Source organism: Miniopterus natalensis, chromosome 17, assembly GCF_054644295.1.
Source record: "Miniopterus natalensis isolate mMinNat1 chromosome 17, mMinNat1.hap1, whole genome shotgun sequence".
Lineage (NCBI taxonomy): Eukaryota > Metazoa > Chordata > Mammalia > Chiroptera > Miniopteridae > Miniopterus > Miniopterus natalensis.
Window position 1 is genome coordinate 32586873 of NC_142097.1, and position 23655 is coordinate 32610527.

The window sequence follows — 23655 nt, forward strand, 5'->3', positions numbered from 1 at the left end:
TCTTCTGATCCATGAACACAGCATGTCTTCCTATTTATTTACATCTTTTTAATTTCTTTAAACAATGTTTTGTAGTTTTTAGTATATGAGTCATGTACTTCTTTGATTAAATATTTTGCTAAGTATTTCATTCTTTTTGATGCTGTTATAGATGGAATTGTTTTTTTAATTTCATTTTTTGATTACTCATTGCTAGTGTACACAAATACAGCTAATTTTGCATATTGGTCTTGTGTCCTGCCACCTTACTGAACTTGTTTATTAGTGCTAATAGTTTTTCTAGATTCCCAGGAATACGTCTCATGGTCTTCCATTTTCCCAGTTATATGTTGGAGCATGTCAGAGTCTCTATGGACATATCATTTCTCCACTTTTTCTTTCTTTTTCTTTTTTAATATGTTTTTATTGATTTCAGAGAGAAGAAGGGAGAGGGAGAGAGAGATAGAAACATCAATGATGAGAGTCATTGATCGGCTACCTCCTGCATTCCCCTTATTGGGGATCAAGCCCCCAAAACCCAGGCATGTGCCCTGACCAGGAATCAAGCTGTGACCTCCAGGTTCAATAACTGAGTGACAGCGGCAGGGCTCAGTTTTTTCTTTTAAGCTTTTTTTGTTAGCCTATTTTTTGCACCAACTGTTATCTGTTGCCTCAGCAGCTGCCGTGTTAAAACATTTACCTGCAATTGTTTTCATAAAATTTCCTCTGAGGACAGAGGCTTTCTTTGGGGGCTAGGCAGCTCTCAGTCAGGTCAAAGACAAACCTTTCAAGTGAGGTCTTCCAGGAAACCACTTGACAGGTAAAATGACAGTTCTTTGGGAATGAGATTTTGTTCCATTTTGTTTCCTGTGGTACTGGGTCTGTGGGCTGTTTTTCGAGGTTACCCCTGGGATGGAGAGGAAAGCTCTAGGATGAGTTAAAGGAGCACAAATCACTGTTTTTACAGAAATCAATAATTTCTCTTGATTAAATGTTCCCTGTATTCCTCCCCTGTTGGTTAATTACAGAGTTGAAAAAGGTGATCCTGACAATTTTTGCGTTGTTTTTGTTGCTTTTTTTTAAGGATGGATTTCCAGGTGTCTTTACTCCACCGTTTTCAATGATTTGCCTACAACATGGTTTTAAATCTCTAATGTCTTAATGACTATAAGCTAGTTTAATATTTAATCATGGGATATCATTTGGAAACAGGAAGAAAAAGAAAAAATGTAATTCTCATAGAGGCTTTTCCAGATGGGTACATGTAATTTGAAAAGGTATTTCTATTTAGTGGTCTCAAAATTAAGGTTTAAGTAACAGCTATTTTAAACCCCTTTTCTTCATAGAATTACATATAGGCTTTAGAGTCGGAACTGAGTTCAAATTCCAGCTCTGCTTTTTACAAGCTTGATGGCAGGACAAGTTATATAACTTCTCTGTGCCTTAGTTTCCTCATTTTTAAAATAGGGTAATAATAATATATATCAATAAAGGTTATTGTGAGGGTTAAATGTGAAATGTTCATCATAGATACCCAGCAGCCTAATAGATATTAGCTTTGATAATCATCTTTATAATATTCTGTAAAAGTACATTACTGATTCTTGAGTAGAGTTAGCCTAAAGACAGATTTTCTTTTCTTCTTGTTTTTTGTTTGTCTTGTTTTGCTCGTTTGTTTTAAAGAACTGAGAAGAAAATTTAGTCCAGCATTTAGAATATAAATTTGTGTCAAATAACAAATTCATTCTTTTTTTATATGTAATCAAAATGTTATTTATTTATTAAACATCTATTAAATATCTAGTAAATCTCAGGCACTAACAGTCTAAGAAATGTACAAGTAACCAGGTGATTACATACAGTGTAACAAAGCCTGTGATACAAGAATACACATGGGATTATGTGATGGGAGCATGGCTTTCACTAGTTCCTCTTAGATTTATCCCCTTTTTGGCTCCAAAATCAAGGAATTAGTTTTAAACCACTAGGATTTTTAAAAAATTCTGGAGATGAAAGAAAAGCATGTTGAATTATGGAGGACACCAGAAATAGTATTTATTGTAGAGCAAGAGCTCCCTATCAGCATAGTCGCTAATGGGGTTTTCAGTCTGAAAAGTTCTTTGGCATTCTTTTTTCTTTGCTACTCAATTTTTTTCCTTTTTTTTATTACATGCTCTTCTTCACTTTACCATTTAGGGACCTGGGTAGTTCCCCCCAAAATAATGCTTTATAGATTCTAAGTGCGATCTATAGGTAAAGACAGAAAATGATGTTTTTTAACCTTGAAGCTTTGTACCCAAAAAATGAATATAAACTTTCATGACAGTTATTGAAAATGTAGATAATTTTAATTCCATTGCATTTTTCAGAATTCTCAGTAATAATCCTCTGTCAGCTGTTCAAGATCCATATCTTTTTAATTTGCCAGCATTAAAATATTTGTAAGTATTGCAACAATCTCATGCTCATGAGATGATTTCTGCTCTTTCTTACTTTCATCAAAGATTAAATATTCTGCATTTTGACTAAAAAGTCCTAACTTAAATTTTAACTGGGAGATTGAAAAAGAGTTATTGGCACAGAAAAATGATTAAGAAAGAATGCACAAGGTCAAGACAGCCAGCAGAGGAAGGGAGCTGTGTTGAAGAACACATTCAGATATGAAACATGTAGATGCATGTAGAAATACCATTGATCACAGAAAGAAAAAAGGAATGTGTTGTACATTGTGTGTGTTTTTTTAAGAGTAATCAAGTGGTGGTTGCAATTGAGAATGACAAGTAGGATAATGATAAAAATGACACACACAGATTGTACTGTTCATAAAGTCATTAATTTGATGATGCCAATAAATTTAAATTTCTTCAAAAAGAGCTCTCTGAAATGATCATCTATGGCAAGTAAACTCTTAAGCTGGCTTCACAGAGAAGCCAGAACTGAAGTAACCAGATGCTAAGTGTCTCTCTAAGTACAGAAGTTTTGCCTTTGGGTTCACATCATGCATGTTTGGTCTTTCTCCTCCAGAGACATGGGAGCAACACAGGTGTCACTTGCAACACTTGTTAACATCCTCGTGATGACCTCAAAATTGGAAAAACTGTAAGTTGATTTTTCTTATATTTATTTTCACTTAGTCGTTCTTTTAGGTTTACTTTATTATTTTCTTAAGTCAGGTTTACTGAGGTATAATTTTTATTTAATAAAATTCACTCTTTTTTCTCTGGCCTGTACTACTACTCAGTGGTTAGAGCATCGGCCCACATATGGGTTTGATTCCTGATCAAGGGCAAGTACCTGGGTTGCAGGTTCAATCCCTGGCTCTGGTTGGGCGAGTGCAGGAGGCAATCAATCGATGTGCCTCTCTCATCAGTGTTTTCCTCTCTCTCTCCCTCTCTCTTTCTTTCTCTCTTCCTCTCTCCTTCCCTCTTCTTTTCTCCCTCTCCCCTCCCTCCCTTCCACTCTCTCTAAAAATAAAATTAATGGAAAAAATATCCTTGAGTGTGGATTAACAAAAGTTAAAAAATCATTCTTTTAAAAGGTACAGTTACTGAGTTTTGATAAATGTGTAGTTATGTGCCACCATCACATCTGAGATACAGAACACTTTTGTCATCTCAAAAAGGCTCCTCATGTTTCTTTGCAGTCAGTTCCTCCTCCCACCACCAGCTCTGGCAAGCACCAATATGATTTTTCTTGCTATAGTCTTGCCTTTTCCACAGTGCCTTAGAAATGAAATCATATAGAGTGTAACCTTTTGTGTTTGGCTTCTTTTTCTTAGCATAACCCTTTTGAGATTCATCCATGTAGTTGCATCTGTCAGTAGTTCACTTCTTTTTATTTCTGTGTAGTATTCCAATTGTGTGTTTATTTATACAGTCACCAGTTAATGGATATTTGGGTTGTTTATAGTTTTTTGGTTATTACGACTAAAGCTGCTAAAAACACTCACATGAGGGTCTTTGTGTGAAAATGTTTCCATTGCTTTGGGGTAAAATACCTAAGAGTGGAATTGCTGCGTCATATGCCGAGTGCATATTTAATTTGTTAAGAAACTGATAAACTGTGTTCTAAGATGGTTGTATCATCATGTCTTCCCACCAGTAGTAGATGAGGGTTGTAGTTGCTCCACATTTTCACCTGATCTTTATATTTCTGTTTTAAAAAATATTAACTTTCTAGTAGGAATGTATTTGTATTGCATTGTGGTTTTAATTTGCATTTCTCTAATAGCTGATGATGTGGAATGCCTCTGTGAAAATATCATTTTCCAGTGAAGTGTCTGTTCAAATCCATTTTTTAATTGGATATTTTATTATTGAGTTTTAAGAGTGTGTGTTTTTTTTTAGTCCATTCTGTCAGATATGTGTTTAGTAAATATCTTTCCCAGGTTGTTTTTTGTCTTCATTCTATTAAAAGTATCTCTGAAGACCAGAAGTTTTTAATTTAAAATTTTGATGAACTCTAATTTGGCAATGTTTTTATTGTGTGGTTTGTGCTTTTTTGTTTCTTATCTAAGAAATTGTGTGAGAACCCATTGTTTAATCCAAAATCATATAGATTTTTCTCCTCCATTTTCTTCTAATAGTTGTATAGTTACATTTAGGTCTATGATCCATTTTGATTTAATTTTTATATATGGTGTAAAGTAAGGGTTACGTTCCCTTTTTTCAATTAAAAAAATTCTTAGACCCCTATTGTGACAGTTTATTACAGAACTTACTGCACCTTAATTTGTGCCCTCCTTCCAATATGGCAGGCTAATAGGAAGAATCAGAGAAGCTGAATAGGCTAATAACAACTGATTAAATCAAAGCATTAATAAAAAAAACCTCTCAGCAAACAAAAGCCCTGGTCTGGACGGCTTTACAAGGGAGCTTTCTAATTCTTCAAGTTGTAGGGTTAGTTTACTAAAAATTTGTCTTGCATTTTGAGGTAGGCCTATAGTGCTATGAATTTCCCTCTTAGGACTGCTTTTGCTATGTCCCATAGATTTGGGGTTGTTGTATGTTCATTTTCATTTGTTTCCAGGAAGTTTTTGATTTCTTTCTTGATCCTTTTGGTAACCCAATAATTGTTTAATAACATGCTGTTTAGCCTCAGTGTTTTTGAGTGTTTCTACTGTAGTTGATTTCTAATTTCATTCCATTGTGATCTGAGATGCTTGATATGATTTCAGTCTTCTTGAATTTGTAGAGACTTGTTTTGTGTCCCAACATGTGTTCTATCTTTGAGCATGACCCATGTGCACTTGAGAGGAATGTATATTCTGCAGCTTTGGGTAAAATGTTCTGTAAATATCAATTAAATCCATCTAATCTAGTGTGCTATTTAGAGTCACTTTTTCTGTGTTGACTTTTTGTCTGGAAGATCTATCCAGTGAAGTCAGTGGGGTGATAAAGTCCATGACTATGACTGTATTGCTGTTGATCTCTCCCTTAAAGTCCTTAAGGTTATTATTGATAGGTCCTTATTTATTGCCATTTTAATTCTTTATGCCTATGTTTCTCTGTCTATTTCTTCTTATTACAGCAGTCCCTTTAACATTTCTTGCAGTGCTTCTATTTCTGCTTCTAATTACAGCAGTTCCTTTATGTTAATTTTCTGCAATGCTTGTTTGGTGGTGATAAACTCTTTTAGCCATTTTTTGTTTGGGAAGCTCTTTATTTCCCATTTTTTGTTTGGGAAGCTCTATCTATTTTGAATGATAGCCTTGCTGGATAGAGTAGTCTTGGCTTCAGATCCTTGTTTCGCATTACCTTGAATACTTCATGCCATTCCCTTCTGGCCTGTAGAGTTTCTGATGAGAAGTCAGCTGACAACCTTATGGAAGCTCCTTTGTAGATAACAGATTGCTTTTCTCTTGCTGCCTTTAATACTCTCTCTTTGTCTTGAAATTTTGGCATTTTAATTATGATGTGTCTGGGCATGGACCTCTTTGGATTCTTCTTGCTTGGGACTCTGTACCTCCTGAACTTTTGTGACTTTTTCTTTGACCAGGTTAGGGAAGTTTTCTGCCATTATTTCTTCAAAAAGGTTCTCTAAATTTTGCTTACTTTCGACCTCTTTTGGTACTCCTACGATGTGAATATTGTTATGTTTCATTTTGTCCCATAGCTTCCTTAGACTGTCCTCCTGTTTTTTAATTGTTTTTTTCTTTTCGGATCTCTGATTGAGTTATTTTTTCTACCCTGTCTTCTAATTTGCTAATCAAATCCTCAGCTTCCTCTCATCTGCTGTTTATTCCTTCCAGTCTATTATTTATTTCTGCTATGTCATTCTTAATTTCCTTCATAGTTTCCATATCTTTTTTCATGCTGTTGAGCATCTTTACAATCAGTATTCTGAACTCTGTATCTGATAGATTGCTTATCTCCATTTCATTTAGCTCTTTTTCTGGAGACTTTTCTTGTTCATTCATTTGGGGCTTGTTTTTTTGTCTCCCCATTTTGGCTGCCTGTTTGGGCTTGTTTCTATGTAGTAGGTAGATCTGCTAGGACTCTCAGTCTTTTTGGAGGGCCTCTGATACAGGCCAGTATCAGATGCAGTTTGTGACTGGCCCTAAGTACCCTGTTTGGAGCTATTAACAACCCTTGGCTTGGTCTCCTCTGCTGGGACTGGGTGCAGTTGGACCAGGATGTACACCAAAGTCTGCTTTTCCAAGACCCAGGTCCAGAAACAGATCAGGCAAAGATTAAGCACTCTGAGGCCTGCCTTTGGCTGCAGGCTGATTAACCTGATTCTCTTAATGAGCCTCAGGCTATAGAAACTACTCTGGGCAGGGCAAGAGGTTTTCTAGGAGGATGGGGCATTTGCTCCCCGCCCCGGCAAAAGCTGTTTGGGAGGTAAATGTCTGCCTGGGAAAGATGTCCTCTGCCATTTGGGGGAATAACTCAGCACAGGAATCCAGAGGGGTGCCTTCTGATCTCTATCTGCAGAGCCCACAATCCTAGATTCTCCTCACACAGCTGTAGTCCACTCTGCCCACCCTCAGCTGGAGCCCAAGGTGAGTGGCTACACACAAAACTTTGTGCGTTGGCTCTTTAAGAGGGTACCTGCATTTCCAGCCATCTCTCCCTCGCCAACAGAAATCCTGCTGCTTTTCACAGCTAAATGTTATATGGGCACTTTTCTCAGTTCTGGTGCTCTTGGCTGGAAAGCCCAGCCAGGGGGAGTCCTCAGTGGAACCCCCCACAGCTGAGATATCCCTCTGGACCTTCAGCTGTTGCCCCAGCCCTCTTGTGCTTCCGCACTTCCTACCAGTCTCTATGCAGCCTCCTCTTTAGGTCCTTGGTTATGAGGATGCTCTCCAGCTCATCTTCAGTGGCAGTTGATTATTCAGGGTGGTTTTTCTATATTTTAGTTGTAGTTCCAGTTTGGTCCTGGGAGAGTGTCAGTGTAGCTTCCACTCAGTCCGCTGCCTGTATCATTTACTTTTAACAACATTTTGAGGTATAATTGACATACAATAGCTTGTATATGTATATATACACATATATATACCTATATCACAAAACCATCATCACCTCAAGCAGTTTCATCATGTCTCTTTGTAATTCTTCCTTCCCATCCTCCTTGCCCTTCCTTATACACATGTAAACATCAGTCTGCTTTCTGTTGCTATAGGTTAGTTTGCATTTTCTAGAATTTTATATAAATGGAATCATGCAGTATCTACTCTTTTCTAACTGGCTTCTTTTACTCAGATGATTATTTTAAGAGTCATCCATGTTGTGATATGTACCAATAATTCATTTCTTTTTATTGCTGAATAGTATTCTATTATATGGATATACCACTGCTTTTCAACATTGATGACTGTTTGAGTTGGTCCAATTTTTGACTATTACAAATAAAGCTATTATGAATATTTATGTACAAGTCTTTTTATGGAAAGATACTTCTATTTCTCTTGATAAACACCTGGAAGTGGAATGGCTGGATCATACGGTAGGTGTATGTTTAAGTTTTTAAGAAACTATTTTCCAAAGTGGTTGTACCATTTTACATTTCCACCAGCAGTGTATGAGAATTTCATTTTCTTCACATGCTCGCCAATAGCTGCTATGATCATTCTGTTTAACTATGGTCATTCTGTTTAATTTTAGATAGTTTAATAGGTGTGTAGTGGTGTCTTATCGTGCTCTCATTTGCATTCCCCTAATATTTAATGATGTAAAATATCTTTTCATATGCTAACTTGCCATCTGTATATCTTTGAATCACTTGTCTATGTTTTTATTGAGTTTTGGTTCTTTATGTATTCTGGAAACAAGCCTGTATTAAATATGTCATTTGAAATGTATTTGCTTTCATTTTATGGCTTGTCTTTTCCTTCTCCCAAGTCTTTTTTGTGGGGCACAAATTCTTAATTTCTATAATGTCCAATTAATCCATTTTTTTCCTCTATGGAATCTGCTTTTAGTATTGTATCTAAGAAACCTTGCCCAATTTAAGGTCATAAAGATTTTTTTGTATGTTTTCTTGTAGAAGTTTTATAGCTCTAGGTTTTACATTTAGGTCTTTCCATTTAAGTTCATTTCTGTATATGGTTTGGGTTGAAGTTTACTGTTTTTACAGGTAGGTAATCCAGTTGTTTCAGCACCATTCATTGAAAAGACTATCCTTTCTCCCCTGAGTTGCCTTTGAACCTGAAAATCAGGTGTCCATATCTCCCTACTTTCTGATTTTTTATTCTACTTCTTTGATTTATTTGCCTATCTTTACACCAATATCTCAATGTCCTAAAAGTGTAGCTTCTTTATAAGTCTTGAAATAAGGTAGTGTTAGTCCTCTAACTTTGCTTGTTTTTTCAAAATTATTTTGGCTATTCTAGGAGCTTCACATTTCCATCTGAATCTTAGAATTAGCTGGTCATTTTCTACAGAAAAGCCTGCTGGGCTTTTGATCTATAAATCAACTTGAGGAAAATTGACATCTTAACAATATTGAATCTCCTGACCCATGAACACATTATATCGCTCCATTTTTAGGTCTTCCTTAATTTCTCCCAGCAGTTTATAGTTTTCATTGTGCAAATCTTTTACATCTTTTGTCAGGTTCATTCCTAAGTGCTTTATACTTTGGATGCTATTTTAAATAGTATTTTTATTTTCAATTTCTGATTGTTCTTTCCTAGGTACTGGAGAAAAATTAATTTTTTGTATATTGACCTTGTGTCCTGCAAACTTGACAAACTCATTTATTCTAGTAGCCTTTTTGTAGACTCTGTCAGGTTTTTTCTACATAGATAATGATATCTGCAAATAAATATAGTTTTACTTCCTTTCATTCGGAATGTCTTTTACTTCTTTTTTTTCTTCCCTATTGTACTGGTTAGAACATTCAGTTCAGTGTCGATTAGAAGTAATGAGAGCAAACATCCTTTCCTTTGTCCTGAACTTGGAGGGAAAGCACTTTGTCTATTATGATTAAAAATGGTGTTAGATTATTTTGTTGAAGTCATTTATCAAATTGAGGAAATCTCCTTTCATTCCTGGTTTGCTGAGGGTTTTTTTTCTTTTTTAAATCAGGAATGGATGTTAGATTTTGTCAGATACTTTTTATGTATCTATTGCAATGATTGTATGATTTTTCCGTTTTAGTTTTTTAACTTTGGTAAGTTACATTGATTTTCTAATATTAAACCAACCTTGTATTCCTGAAATAAACCTCATGATGTATCATTTTTTAATATATTGTTGGATTTTATATGCTAAAATCTTCTTTAGAATTTTTGCATCTGTGTTCATGAGAGATTTTAGTCTGTAGTTTTCCTCTTATAATATCTTTGTCTAGTTTTGATAAGGGGAAATTTGGCCTTACAAATGAGTTGATAAGTATTCCCTTCTATTTGGTTTTCTCATAGAGTTTGTGTAGAATTACCTTTATTTCTTCCTCAAATGCTTTCATGGTAGCATTCACCAGTGAAGTCATGTGGGCTTGAAGCTTTCTTTGTGGGAAGGTTTTGAACTATATATTCAATATCTTCAATAGTGCTCTTTAAGTTACATATTTATTCTTGAGTAAGCATTAGTAGTTTCTGTCCTTCAAGGAATTTGTCTATTTCATCTTCAATTTATTGGTATAAAATATTTTATCACTATTCCTTTATTATCCTTTTAATATCTGTAGATTCTGTAGTGATGTCACCTGTCTTGTTACTAATATTGATCATTTCTCTTGTCTTTTTTTGCATAATCTGGCTAGAAGTTTGTCAATTTTATTGATCTTCTCTAAGCACTATTTTGTAATTTCACTGACTTCTCTGTTTTTCTATTTTCCATTTTTTAAATTTCTGCTTTAATCTTTATTATGTCCTTTCTTCTCCTTACTCTGTGATTAATTTGCTCTTCTTTTTCTGGTTTCTTAAGGTGGAAGCTGAAGAAGCTGAGTATTGCTTTAGCAACATCCCACATGTTGACATCTTGTGTTTTCAGTTTCAGTCAGTTCCAAATAGTTTCTAATTTCCCTTATGATTTCTTCTTTGACCCACAGGGTTACTTAGCATGTTTTTTACTTATTAGATATTTGGAGATTTTTTTTTAGGTCTCTTAATTTCTGATTTAATTCCACTGTTGTCAGAGAACGTATATTGAATGACTAAAATCTTTTTAAACTTAGAGAGACTGATTTTATGGCCAGTAAATGCTGGTACTAGGCCAGAATATAGTCTATTTTGGTAAACCTTATGTGTCCACTGGAGAGAAAAAAAAAAGGTGCATTCTATTGATTTTGGGTAGAGTGTTTTATAAATATCATGTAGGTTAAGATTCTTCAAGTCTTCTATATCCTTACTGATTTTCTACCTACTTGCTCTATCAATTATTGAAAGAGTGATATTGAAGTTTCCAACTATAATTGTGAATTTGTTTGTTTCTCGTCATTCTCATTTTTCCTTCATATATTTTGAAGCTCTGTATCAGGTGCGTAAATTTCTAGGTTATGTGTTTGTCATTAATTGACTTTTTATTAACATGACCTTTATCTCTGGTAATATTCTTTGCTTTGACATTGACTTTGTCTTAGAGAAATATAGCCACTCCAGCTTTCTTTTGATTAGTGTTAGCATAGCATATATTTGTATCTTTCTTTTGAAGATGGTTCTTGTAGATACATATAGATGGCTTTTGCTTTTTTAACCATTGTGACAACACCAGCTTTTAATTAGGGAGATTAGACCTTTTTTTTTTTTTTTTTTTAATATATCTTTATTGATTTCAGAGCGAGGAAGGGAGAGGGAGAGAGAGAGATAGAAACATCAATGATGAGAGAGTCATTGATCGGCTGCAGCCCGCAACCCGGGCATGTGCCCTGACCGGGAATTGAACCCTGATCGCCTGGATCCTAGGTCGACGCTCAACTGCTGAGCCACACCCGGCTGGGCCGACCATTTTTGTTTAATGCAGTGATTGATGTGATTACATCTAAATCTACTATCTTGCTGTATCTTTCCTATTTGTCCCATCTGTTCTTTGTTTATTTTTTCTTCTTTTTCTTTCTGCTTTTGGATTAAGTACATTTTAGTGGTTGCTTTATGGTTTATAGTGTACATCTTTAGCTTATCACAATCTATCTTGAAGTGATATTTTGCAATTTCATCAGTAGTATAATATAATAGTATATAAAGGCCAGGAGGGACAAATGGAAGTACATACATACTATTGGAAGGAAGTACATATGTACTGTTATAATAGTATTGAAAATTTGGGGCTGCTCTTTATTCAGATTTTTTTTGTCTCCTTCCCTTCATGGACTCTTAAGTACACATATTATTAGGCCACTTGAAGTTGTTGCACAACTCACTGGTGCTTCATCCATTTGTTAGTTTCCTTTCTCCTTTTTCATTTTGTGTAGTTTCTATTGCTGTGCTTTCAGTTAACTGATCTTTTCTTCTTCTGCTGTGTCTAATCTGCTATTAATCCTATCCAGTGTCTTTTTCATTTAGACACTGTAGTTTTTACTCTCTGGCTTTTATGAACACTATTCCCAACACTGTGTGGTTCTTTTCCTAGCCTCAAGCAATTCTTCACACATATGTACTGTACTTTGTTGAATGCTCAAGAGATCTCTCTGTATATCCCCAGAGTTCTTGTCTGTGCACCTCTTTGCTTTCTATAATTCTAGTCACCTTGGTTTCCCCCAGCTCTCAGCTCCATTTCCTTAGGGAGTTCACCAACCTCCACGTGGGTTTCTCCTTCCCTGCATCATGACCTGGAAACTCAGAGCTATAAGCTAGGGCAAGCATAGAGTTCACTTCATTTATTTCCTATCTTTTGGGAAATCACAGTCCTTTATTGCCTGAGGCAAATACCTTGAAAAATGTTCTTACATATATTTTGTCTGTTTTTTAAATTGTTTTAGGCAGGTGGTTAAATTGGTCCCATTTACTCCATCTTGGCTAAAAGACAGTAATATTCTTTTCCCTTCCAATAATATTCTTTAAATCTGTTTTGTTTCGATCCAGGATCCACTCTGGGATCAGACATGACATGTTATGTCTTTGTTTCCTTTAGTCTAAAACATTTTCCTACCTTTTTTGTTTTGTTTTGTTATGTTAATCCTCACCCAAGGATACTTTCTTCCATTGATTTCTAGAGAGAGAGTCTAGGGGAAGGCGGAGGGGGAGAGAGAAAACTTCAGTATGAGACGGACGTATTGATTGGTTGCCTCCCACATCCACCCTGACCTGTCCAGATGGAGCTCGAAACCAACGTACATGCCTTTAAATGGGAATCGCACCTGAGACCCCTAAGTCTGTGGGCCAATGCTCTAACCGCTGAGCAACAGAGCTTCCTAACTTTTCTTTATTTTTTTTGGTCTTTTATTACACTGGCATTTTTGATGTGTCTAAAATAATTGTCTTATAAATTTTCCCACAGTCTGGATTTGTCTTTTTCCTCATGATTAGATTCAAGGTAAACTATTTTGGAAAGAATACTATATAGGTGATATATCCTTCCTACCTCATCAGTTCAAGTGGCCTATAATACTAAATTTTTAATCACTTGGTGAAGGTGGTATCTTCCAGATCTCTCCATTGTAAAGTTATTTTTTCCCATGGTAATTAATAACTAATCTGTGGCATGATGCTTTGGGATCAGTGAAGATTCTCCTCTCAACTTTTTACCAACTGTGCATCAGTGATAATCAGTGTCTGAATTGATTATTATACTGGTGGTTACAAAGTGAGACTTTCTTCTAATTCTATTATTCCATCTACATATATTGGCTGGCATTAGTCTGTAAATAATAGCTCCTCTCACCTGGCCAGTGTGGTTTAGTGGTTGAACATCCACCCATGAACCTGAATGTCATCACTTGATTCCAGGTCAGGGCACATGCCCAAGTTTCTGGCTCGATCCCCACTAGGGGGAGTGCAGGAGACAGCTGATCAATGATTCTCTCTCATCATTGATTTTTCTAGCTCTCCTTCTCCCTTTACTCTCTCTGAAATCAATAAAAACATATTTAAAAAAAGATTTAAAAAATAACTCCCCGGTTATTTTTGAGTATCATTATGAACTCATGGGCTCTTCTTTAAATTAATTATGTTATACCTTATTATCATTATTCTTTTGAATGTTCAAATTGCCCAGATTTGGCCAAGGCAATCTGTTATTATTTAACCACACAATATGTTTTATGCCCAGAATAATTTCTAATATATTTACCACTCACAGTCAGGAATTGAGAAAGAGACTCTGTAAGTTGGGGCTTACCCAGAGCCTTGTTAGAAGTCTTCCCCTCTCTGTACTCTGAACCCAAAGTGAGACTTCTGGGTTGGGAGAAGGAGATACATCTGAATGAAGCTACAGATCAGTGTCACCCAATTCTAATCCCCATCACCTTTATTCTAGGCATCCAGTACCCACTGCCATTGGTACCCTTCTGTTGGGCACTTCTGTTCTCCCTATTTATTTACAATATTCAAGAGTAACAAGTGTCCAACTGATCTGTACCAACAGTTCAGGCGATATGTTCCAACAACTCTTTTCTGCCCAGCCCTGTGGTAGCCTTGGCCTACCTCTTTACCTACTCAAGTAACTCCTTTCTCACTAATATAATTCTCTATGTTTCCATTTATAGGATCTTACCTAGCCGTTTGGCCTGTTGCCTCTGCAAATTTAAACATAATATTGAGACTGTCTCCCAGACAGTCAGACTGCAATGTGACCCTGAATGTCTGACAAACACACCTTGTGGTGAGTCTGAATTGCCTGATGATAAACTTTTTAATTTTTATTTTATGTTTAATTTTTAATTTTTAATTGATGATACATTTTTAAGCAAATAATGTAACTTATTTTCATTTATTCAGAGTTCAATTCTTTAAAATTTTAAGAACTACTCCTTGCTAAATGTCAGATTAAGGAACAAGAGAGAGAAATGGATTAACATTAATGGCCATTAACATTAATGCCCACATAGTGTGTGTTGTGCTCCCTGCTTAGTGCTTTACTTCCAAATGAGAACTTGTTCATCCGTATGTTACAGTTTGTAAATTGTTTTCTAGGCATTGGGTTTCAGTTGCCCTTTGCCTTGTAGGACAGGTATAGAAACATTTTTATCAAAAAGAGTACACATGATGCTATTTTATGAAACTTTTATTTGGAACTTGAGAATTTCTGGATCTATCACCAGAAGCTGCTACCAAGCCCTTCTAACGGATGGGAGGGCTCTTGTATTCTTAGGCTGTCCAACTCTGAGCTTGCTCTGAAACATAAGGTTTTCTGTCCACCAATTATTTTTCTATACATTAGGTTTATTGGCACCTACTCGATAACTTCCAAAATGTGCTTTCATGCCCAGATGGGTTGAATACGAGTCTCTGTCAGTGATCTGGGCACATCATAAATATTAACGCTGTGCTTCTTATATAAAGACAGTGTTTCTTATTTTTCAGAACAATGTGTTGACCAATTATATTACTCCCTTCTACCCCAAGGGTGAGCAGAACAGGTATTTTAATCTCCTTTTACAGGTGATTAACAAGATCAGAAAGTGCTAAATGTTGTCACCTAGTGTCCAGGTCTCTGGCTCCCATTTTTGGGCTCCCCACTAGTCCATGCCCCTCCTTTCTCAGGACACTTACCTCCTCCTCTGACCCTAACCACCAGCAGCAATACTTTTGATTTTTCTGGAAAAGAAACCCAGTTGCACAATGGCCCACTTGATCTTCATGCAGTGAGAAGCTTTGGCTGGTTCCCCAAATAAAGCTGAAAATATAAGAAATGACATGAAATGAAAGCACAGTAGGCATCTGACAAAAGTTGTTTTTTCCCTTCTGTGTTTTAGGACCCCAAGTATTATTCCATAGATTCACTGAACATTCCACAGTGGTACACAACCTGGCAAATCTCTTAACATACATCCCAGATGCCTACCTAAATTTTAAGCAAAGAGCAGGGGTAGACATATTTTTTTTTTCCTGTATAGAGCCTTCTGTTATGGGGGCTGGGATATGTGGAAGCAGGGACCAGGCTAAGGAATCTGTGGGAAAGTGGAGAAGGGCATGTCCTGATGATGACCTGTTTGCAGTGGGTGTTAATCGCGGTCATCTGCGATGGTAGCAAGAATAGGAGCACCCTGAAGAGGTGGAGAGAGGAAGCCTCATGCTCCCTCTGCATCTGAGGCAGGACAGGATGGGGTACATGAATGTGAGGAGTCACAGTAGATCTGTGGGGGGTGTAATTGAGTGGGGTCTTCCAGCCTTGGCGTTTCTTCAGTACCCGGCAATTGGCCTTTGGGATCCAGTAGAATAATACTAGATATAGTTAGTATATTTCATGCTATGGAGTGTTCTGAGTCAGTAACCACCTTTTTTTTTTTTAATTGTCACCCGAGGATATTTTTTCCATTGCTTTTCAGAGAGAGAGGGAGAGAGAAACATCAGTGTGAGAGAGACACATCAATTGGTTGCCTCCCGCATGAGCCCCAACTGGGACCGGGGATCCAACCTGTAACCCCAGGTACATGCCCTTGACTGGAATGGACCCCAGACCCTTCAGTCTGTGGGCCATCGCTCTAACCACTGAGCAAAACTGGCTCGGTCAGTAACCACTTCTTAAAAAAATACCTTTTCTCCTTTTGTTGTGTTGACAATCATAGATTTAAGTTGGAACTTGTTTTTCTCATCTGTATGTGGCACTCAAAATTTGCTGACCCCCTATTTATTTCACTGGGATATATCGCTATGACTGACAAAAAGCTGTCCTATGAGTCTTTCAGTATCAAAAATATTCTCTTCTCTTTTGACAGATGTAAAACTACTTAAACAAGGACCATTCATGAAAGTATTACAAGTCCGGAAGAAGAACAGCAGTGAGCTGACTATTGAGTCAGACAGGGTATCATCCCAAGTCAAAAGTGGCTACAATTTGTCATCCTTCATGAGTGAGCAGCTAGACTTTAATTATAAAAGTGATGTTATTAGTGCACTAAATTACATATTGCCTTATTTCTTGGAGGGAAATCCAGAAGATACAGAATCAACATTATTACCATTCATTAAACTCACTTTTTCAAATGTACACGATGCAGATATGCCCGAGCCATTTAAAAAACAACAGAGGGAACCCTTCTCTTAAACCTGAACTTGACAATCAAGTTACAAAAATAAATTGAAGAAACTCTTATTTTCTGGAACAGGCCTCCTGATGAAGCTGCTCAGTGAGCAGCAAGAAGTAAAGGTTTCTAAACCAGTGTGGGATGCGGAACAATGGAAAAATGAGAGGCCAGGAGTCCAGGGTGAACAGGAAGAGGAGTCAAATGAGGTGAGGACAGCTTCGGAAATACGGCACCTGGGCTTTTAGTGAGTTTAGGAACATGCCGTGAAAGCCCCCAGGGATGCCTAGTCTGAATCTTGTCTTGACCATGTGACTTTGGCTAAGAGTGATCTTCCACTTTGCTCATTTAGAGAATGTTTTCACTGTTCCGAGGATAGATGAGAATGGGACCTAACACCCAAGAGAGATAAATCGTACAAGAAAATCTCAGATTACATAACATATTAGATTTGGTATGTTCTTTAAGAACCACTTGAAAGAGGGGTTTTAGAGTAGTAGTTAAGAATAGTTAGCTATTCTTTAGAATAGGCTAGAGAATAGTTAGTTTTTATCCTTTCCATGTCTTTGGTTGTTTTTTTTTAAATTGTTCTTTGGGTTTTTTTTTAGGTCCTAAACGAATTGCCAGAATATGAGGAGATCAACAAACTCCTCATCGCATCGCCTGTGATTGGAGTAACAGTGTTTTATTTTGTACTTTTCTGTTTCATTGAGGTAAGACAACAGTTAATTCAGATTTCTGAAATATATTGTCTTTAGAGTAGATTCAGAATGCACAAACTGAAAATCAAAGCTACTTTCCCACCTGCTCCTACTTGATACACTTCTTCAGTCATGAGCACTGAGATATGCTTTGTTCTTTTATTACAAATTATATTCCAGGGATTTTTAAAGAAACTCCACTCTAAGAGATCTCTGTGGAATTGAAATCAAGATAACAAGCCATTAAACTGATTTGAAACTTAAATTTATTGGCCAGAATTGACATGATAGCAAAATTTCTTCAACTTGAAACAAACGATGTCGATTTGATATACTCACCAATTACTCTCTTTCTACCACTGATTTCTTTCCTTGTTGGCTGGAATGAGAAGAGATACAGAAACTCCACCCTCATGGAGCTAGGTCACCCTGGCAGAAAGGACAAGGCTAAAAAGATTAAAGTGTGATCTTGTCAATTAATAAGATTTACTTAGCTTTCTTCTCCAGTGTGTAAGGCATGGTGTGAATAGGTTCAGTTAAAACACTGCAACCTAAATCCTGCATCAGGCTTCTCTAAAGCACGTTATATTAGAGTCATCTGTTGCTAGAGCTTGCCTGTCTCTCCTCTTTTTTTTTTTTATCCTCACCTGAGGATATTCCTTCCATTGTTGTTGTTTTTTTTTTAAATATATCTTTATTGATTTCAGAGAGAGGAAAGGAGAGGGAGAGAGAGAGATAGAAACATCAATGATGAAAGAGTCATTGAAGATCGAGCCGGCAACCCGGGCATGTGCCCTGACCAGGAATCGAACCCTGATCTCCTGGATCCTAGGTCAATGCTCAACTGCTGAGCCACGCCCGGCCGGGCTCCTTCCATTGATTTTTTAGAGAGAGTGGAAGGGAAAGGAGTGGGGGGAGAGAGAAAGAGAAACAGTGACGTGAAAGAGACACATTGATTGGTTGCCACCCACTTGAGCTCTGACTGTTGTCTGGGATGGAACCTGCAACGGAGCTACATATCCTTGCTTGGGAATCAAATTCTCAACCCTTTTGGTGAGTGGGCTGATGCTCTAACCACTTTTATTCAATTACATAATGGTTTATTTTCCCTACAGGCAGGTTGCTAACATTAAAGAGTGATTTAATAAGCTGAAGATCTTGACTCTACCCTACTAATCCAACCTAATTTACTTTATTTCCCTTTTCAACAGTCATGGCAGCCCTCTATTCCAGCCAAAGCAGCCCCTCATCATAACCTAGCCACACCATGTCCATTCCTACTTTTGTTTATGCCTTTGCCCATCTAAAATTCCCTTATTTTGCTCTTCCTAAGAATCTCTCAAAAGCCAGCTAGCTCAAGTTCATCTTTCTTCATGAAACCTTCCCTGAGTACTCTAGCCCCACTGGTTCTAGTCCTCTTATGAAATTTGTGACCATTTGGGGAGGGGGATAGTAAGGCATTCCCCTCCCCTGAGGACTTAAAATATGGCAAACGGGTTTTTAAAAGGTGGCTCCCCAAGAGAGAAATACCATGGTCAACACATCATGGAGCAGTGCCATGATGTGTAAGAACCAAATGGCTTCCTGGTCTATCAGACAAGTAAAACCTGATGGGATGTATTAACTGCTAAAGAGAAACATGTCTATCTATAGGAGGGGTGGTCAGTAGTAAAGGCAGAGAAAAGGTGAAGAAAAGACCAGCATGAGCATTGCCCATCCTAGCCTTGTCTAAGAGTAGAGATGGCATCTCAGGCAGCAGATGTGGATAGTCAGGCCCACTAGCCAGGCTGTGCCTGTCAGGGAGACAGATGGATCTGGCTAATTCAGTCCTTTCCATTAAACACTGGAGTCCGCTGATCCCTTTTGTTCTGATTCTGTTCTCACCAAGTAGCCTTCTGATTGATTGTGCTTTAGTCTGCCACGGTGGCTTGTCTCTACAAAATGTATTTCCCTAATCATGTAGAGACGCAGATGCTGTCTGTGGAACAGACGTAGTTCTCATTGTCAGGTCATAATCTGGAATTCTGATTTTTTATTAATCCTGTGGTATTGATAAGGTAAGACCTCCACAATAGGAAGTGAGTTCTCTCTTAGTGAAGAGAGTCTGACTTCTGAGCCTAGCAGCCTAGGGAGTAGCATAGGGTCACCTTGCCAAGGCCTCTGGGAAGAAAGTAATTGGCCATTGCCCAGGGGGGATGTGGCCTTTTACTTTTTTGGAATTTCCATAAACTCCTATACTGTATTTAATTTCTATATAGTTTAACCTTGCATTTGTATTTATTTATGTGGTTTCATTATTTTATCTCCCCACTTAGATGATAAGCTCTTTGAGTATGTTTTATTTTGTAGTGGACAGTAATGGTATTCAAAGGAAGAAAGATAAGGCAATTCCACAAGGAGGAGTGATGCAACCTAATATTTGTTTGAAGTAGCATACAGAGTACAGCAATAGACAGGCCCATGTGTTCCTAAGACTTTTGAAATGTCATCTTTTACTATTCTGATATATGTAAGAATATGAATAAATGGTAATAGAAAAGCTATGTAACTATTTGAGGGGGAAATAACAGCAGATCTGTCTTTCTCACTTCAAATAAACATATTTACGTAAATGTAAAAAAACAAAAACAAAAAAAACCCGTAAAAGTGCTACAAGAAAATAAAAGCAATATTTTTATTTATTTTATTTTATTTTTTGAAAATATTTTTTATTGATTTTTAATGAGAGAAGAGGGAGAGGGAAAGAGAGAAACACTGATCACCTGTCTTCTACATGCCCCCTACTAGAGACTGAGCCTGCAACCCGGGCATGTGCCCTGACCAGGAATAGAACCAGCAACCTTTCAGTGCATGGGATATTGCCCAACTAACTGAGCTATATCAACCAAGGATACAAGCAAAAAAAATATATATATATATATATATACACACACACATATGTATGTATGTATATGTATATATATATGTGTATGTATGTATGTTTGTTGTTGTTGTTAATCCTCAACCAAGGATATTTTTCGATTGATTTTTTGTTTTTTAAGAGAGAATGGAAGGGGGGGGCGGAGAAATCGATGTGAGAGAGACCCATCAGTTGGTTGCCTTCCACATCTACCCCAACTAGGCTGGAACCTGCAACCCAGGTACATGCCCTTAACTGGGAATCAAACCCAGTACCCTTAGGTTTGCAGGCCAATGCTCTATCTGCCGACACTGGCCAGGGCTAGAAGCAATATTTTTATAACCAGTTGATGGGAAAGAGTTTTCTGAACCTGATAGCACAGGCAGAACCCTTTGATACATTTGACCACCTTGTCTGTGACACCATTAGCAAACTTAGCACTGGTTTCTGTCAAGCATAGGATGAACAATTTTCCATATATTGTCTGATTCAATTCCCACAATTCTATGAGGATGATAGTACCACCCTCTTCCATAGATGAAGATCAACTTAAGGCCCCAGTGGCAAAACCAAAAGCAGAACCCTGTTTTGCCTACTGCAAAGGCTGTCTTCTTGCCCCACTGTTCTGTCTTCTCAAAGACAAAAACACTGGGGCCCTGGCCAGTGGCCTAAATGGTTAGAGCGTCAGCCCAAGCACAGAGGGGTCTCGGGTTCAATTGCCAGTCAAGGGCATATACCTGGGTTGCAGATTTGCTCCTTGCCCCCAGTGGAGGCAACCAGTTGATGTCTCTCTCTCACATGGATGGTGTTTTTTTTTTCTCTCTCTCCCCCCCTCCTTCCCTCCCTTTCACTCTCTCTGAAAAGCAATGGAAAAAATATCCTTCGGTGAGGATTAACAACAATAACAAAAGAGAAAAACACTGGGGAATATCTGAAACATTGAAATTCAATTAAAGCCACTGAAAGGATTAAGATATTTACTATAAAAAGAGTTCCATAAATCAACAGGAAGAAGGGGGAAAGGGCTGTGATGAGTAGGTCATGTGTGGTCAGTCTGTCACCATGTCTGCCAGTCTTCTCATGGCTTATGGCTTGGATTTTGTTAGCAAAGCCTTTGTCACCTCACAGTATGAAAGTAGTCTCTGATATTCTTTTTAGTCATTTTTAAAACATTTCTTGTTTTTTCTAATATTTTTAAATCGTCATTGGTTTTATTTTAATGTGGTTGTCTGTTTTTCCCCCACGTTAAGATCCAGTTGTCTTAAAATCTTTTTTTTGAATGGCTCATTATTTCTTCACTGATTTAAAATATAAAATACTACCTTTGTCAGGACTCTGTTCTGTGGATCCAGTTATCTTTTTCTGTACCAATAGTAGTATCACTATTTAATTTCAATTCTTTCACAACATATTTTGATACCTGGTAGGGTGAGCTCCTGCTTTTTTTAGCTTTTTCATACATTTCATAGCTATTCTTGCATATTTTCTTTACCAAATGTCAGCTGGCCAGTTTTTGTTTAAAACCTATCTTGGGCCTTGGCTGGTGTGGCTCACTTGGTTGGAGCGTCATCCTATGCACCAAAGGGTCGTGGGTTCGATTCCCAGTCAGGGCACATACTCAGGTTGTGGGCTCGATCCCCAGTCATGGGGTGTATGGGAGGCAACCCATTGGTGTTTCTCCCTCACATCGACGTTTCTCTCTCTCAACCTCTTCCTTCCTCTCTCTCTCAATCAATTTTGTAAAAATCTTGAAATTTGAATAGGATTGCATTGCATTTGTAGGTTAATTCAAGAAGAATTGGCATTTTTACAACATTCTAGGGACACAGCATCTCATGTCCTGTATTCTTCCTAATGTCCTTCAGAAGTTTTAATGTTTTCATGACATAGGTCTTACACATTTTTTGTTAAGTTTATTTCTGGGAACTTTATTATTTTATTGATATTGGAAATGGGCTCTTTCTTTCATTTTTTAATTAGTTATTTGTGGCCTGTAAGAACACTATTGAGGTTTGCATGTTGATCTCTTGATTTTGGATTTCGCCATCTAACTGAATTGTTGTACTACTGCCAGTAAAATTTTAATCTGTGTTCTTGGGCTTTTTAGGTTGTGCATCATCTCGTGCAAATATGCTTTGTCACTTTCTTTCCAGTACCTCATTTTTATTGTTAAATTGATTAGCACCTCCTCAACATTGATCAACAGTAACAGTAATAATAGGCATCCTACTCCTGTTCTTGACCTTAAAACAAAGCTGCTGTGTAGGTGTCTGGTAGATACTTTCATTTTCTTTTCCTAATTCCAAGAGTTTTTATTAGGAATTATCTGCTGAGTGTTACCTAAAACAGCCAGTAAAATGCATTGCCAGCTGCATGCAAGATCCTAAGTTAGGGACTAGGAAGAGTCAAAGGACTATTCAACAGAGTTCCTGTCCTCAAAATAGCTGTCCTCTCGCTTGAAAGGGAACAAATAAAGCTTTACAAATCACGGTCATTGTGATGAATAATCATGATGTTGTTTTCTTCCAAAACAGATTTGTTACGGGAAAGAGGCTAAAAAAGGAAGCTCAAGGTAAATATGAGTCCAGGAATTTTTAAAGTAAAGTTTTAGAAGTAGAGGAACTTCCTCTTCCTGTAAGTGGCCGGCGGTGACCTCTGAAAATGACCCAGATAACCCCGCAGAATCATGAAAGTCAAGAGGTTTAAACCTTTGTGTTCACTTTAAGAACACCCGTGACAACAATGAAGATACATTTAAAAAACAAACAAACCAAAAAAAGAACACCTGTAAAACTACGGAGGCCATCAAGGGTATGCGTATCCAAAAAGCCACCAAGCATCTGAAGGATGTCACTTTACAGAAGCAATGTGTGCCATTCCCTCATTACAATGGTGGAGTTGGTAGGTGTGCACAGCCCAAGAGTGGGGCTGGGCGCAGGGTCGGTGGCCTAAAAAGAGTGCCGGATTTTTGCTGCACATGCTTAAAAATGCAGAAAGCAGTGCTGAGCGTAAGGGTTTAGGCGTAGATTCTCTGGTCACTGAGCGCATCTGGGTGAACAAAGCTCCCCAGATGCGGTGCAGAACTTACAGAGCTCATGGGCGGATTAACCCACATGTGAGCTCTCCCTGCCACATGGAGATGATCCTACTGCAAAAGAGCAGATTGTTCCTAAAACAGAGAGGAGGCTGCACAGAAGAAAAAGATATCCCAGAGGACCTTAAAAATCAAAAACTTATGGCCCAGAAGTAAATTCATCATAAGTGCTAATAAAAGAAACAAACAAAACAAAAAACTAGAGGAGAACTGAGAACTCATCCATTTCAATCTCCTCAATTTACAGTGAGGAAAACATCAGATTTGGAAAGAATAGTTATTTATCCTGATGCATTGTCTGGATTTTGCAAAATTAGCTCCCTAGCCAAAGCTGTGATAGAATGGGACTGGTACAGATGCATCTGCTGTCAGCAGTCCTTTGAGGAACCGGTGCAGAGGGAGAGAGAGGTCTTGGTTGT

At 37.5% G+C, this 23655-nt stretch overlaps 1 protein-coding gene across 1 annotated transcript in view; it reads left to right on the forward strand.

Moving 5' to 3' along the window:
- LOC107535299 (leucine-rich repeat-containing protein 37B-like) overlaps positions 1–23655 on the forward strand; it is a 38518-nt gene that overhangs the window by 12993 nt on the left and 1870 nt on the right. The window contains exons 6-12 of the mRNA XM_016210697.2: positions 2349–2420; positions 3004–3078; positions 14065–14180; positions 16237–16371; positions 16627–16751; positions 17151–17255; positions 22677–22714. Coding sequence (XP_016066183.2) covers positions 2349–2420; positions 3004–3078; positions 14065–14180; positions 16237–16371; positions 16627–16751; positions 17151–17255; positions 22677–22714 — 666 coding nt within the window. The remainder of the gene's footprint in view (positions 1–2348; positions 2421–3003; positions 3079–14064; positions 14181–16236; positions 16372–16626; positions 16752–17150; positions 17256–22676; positions 22715–23655) is intronic.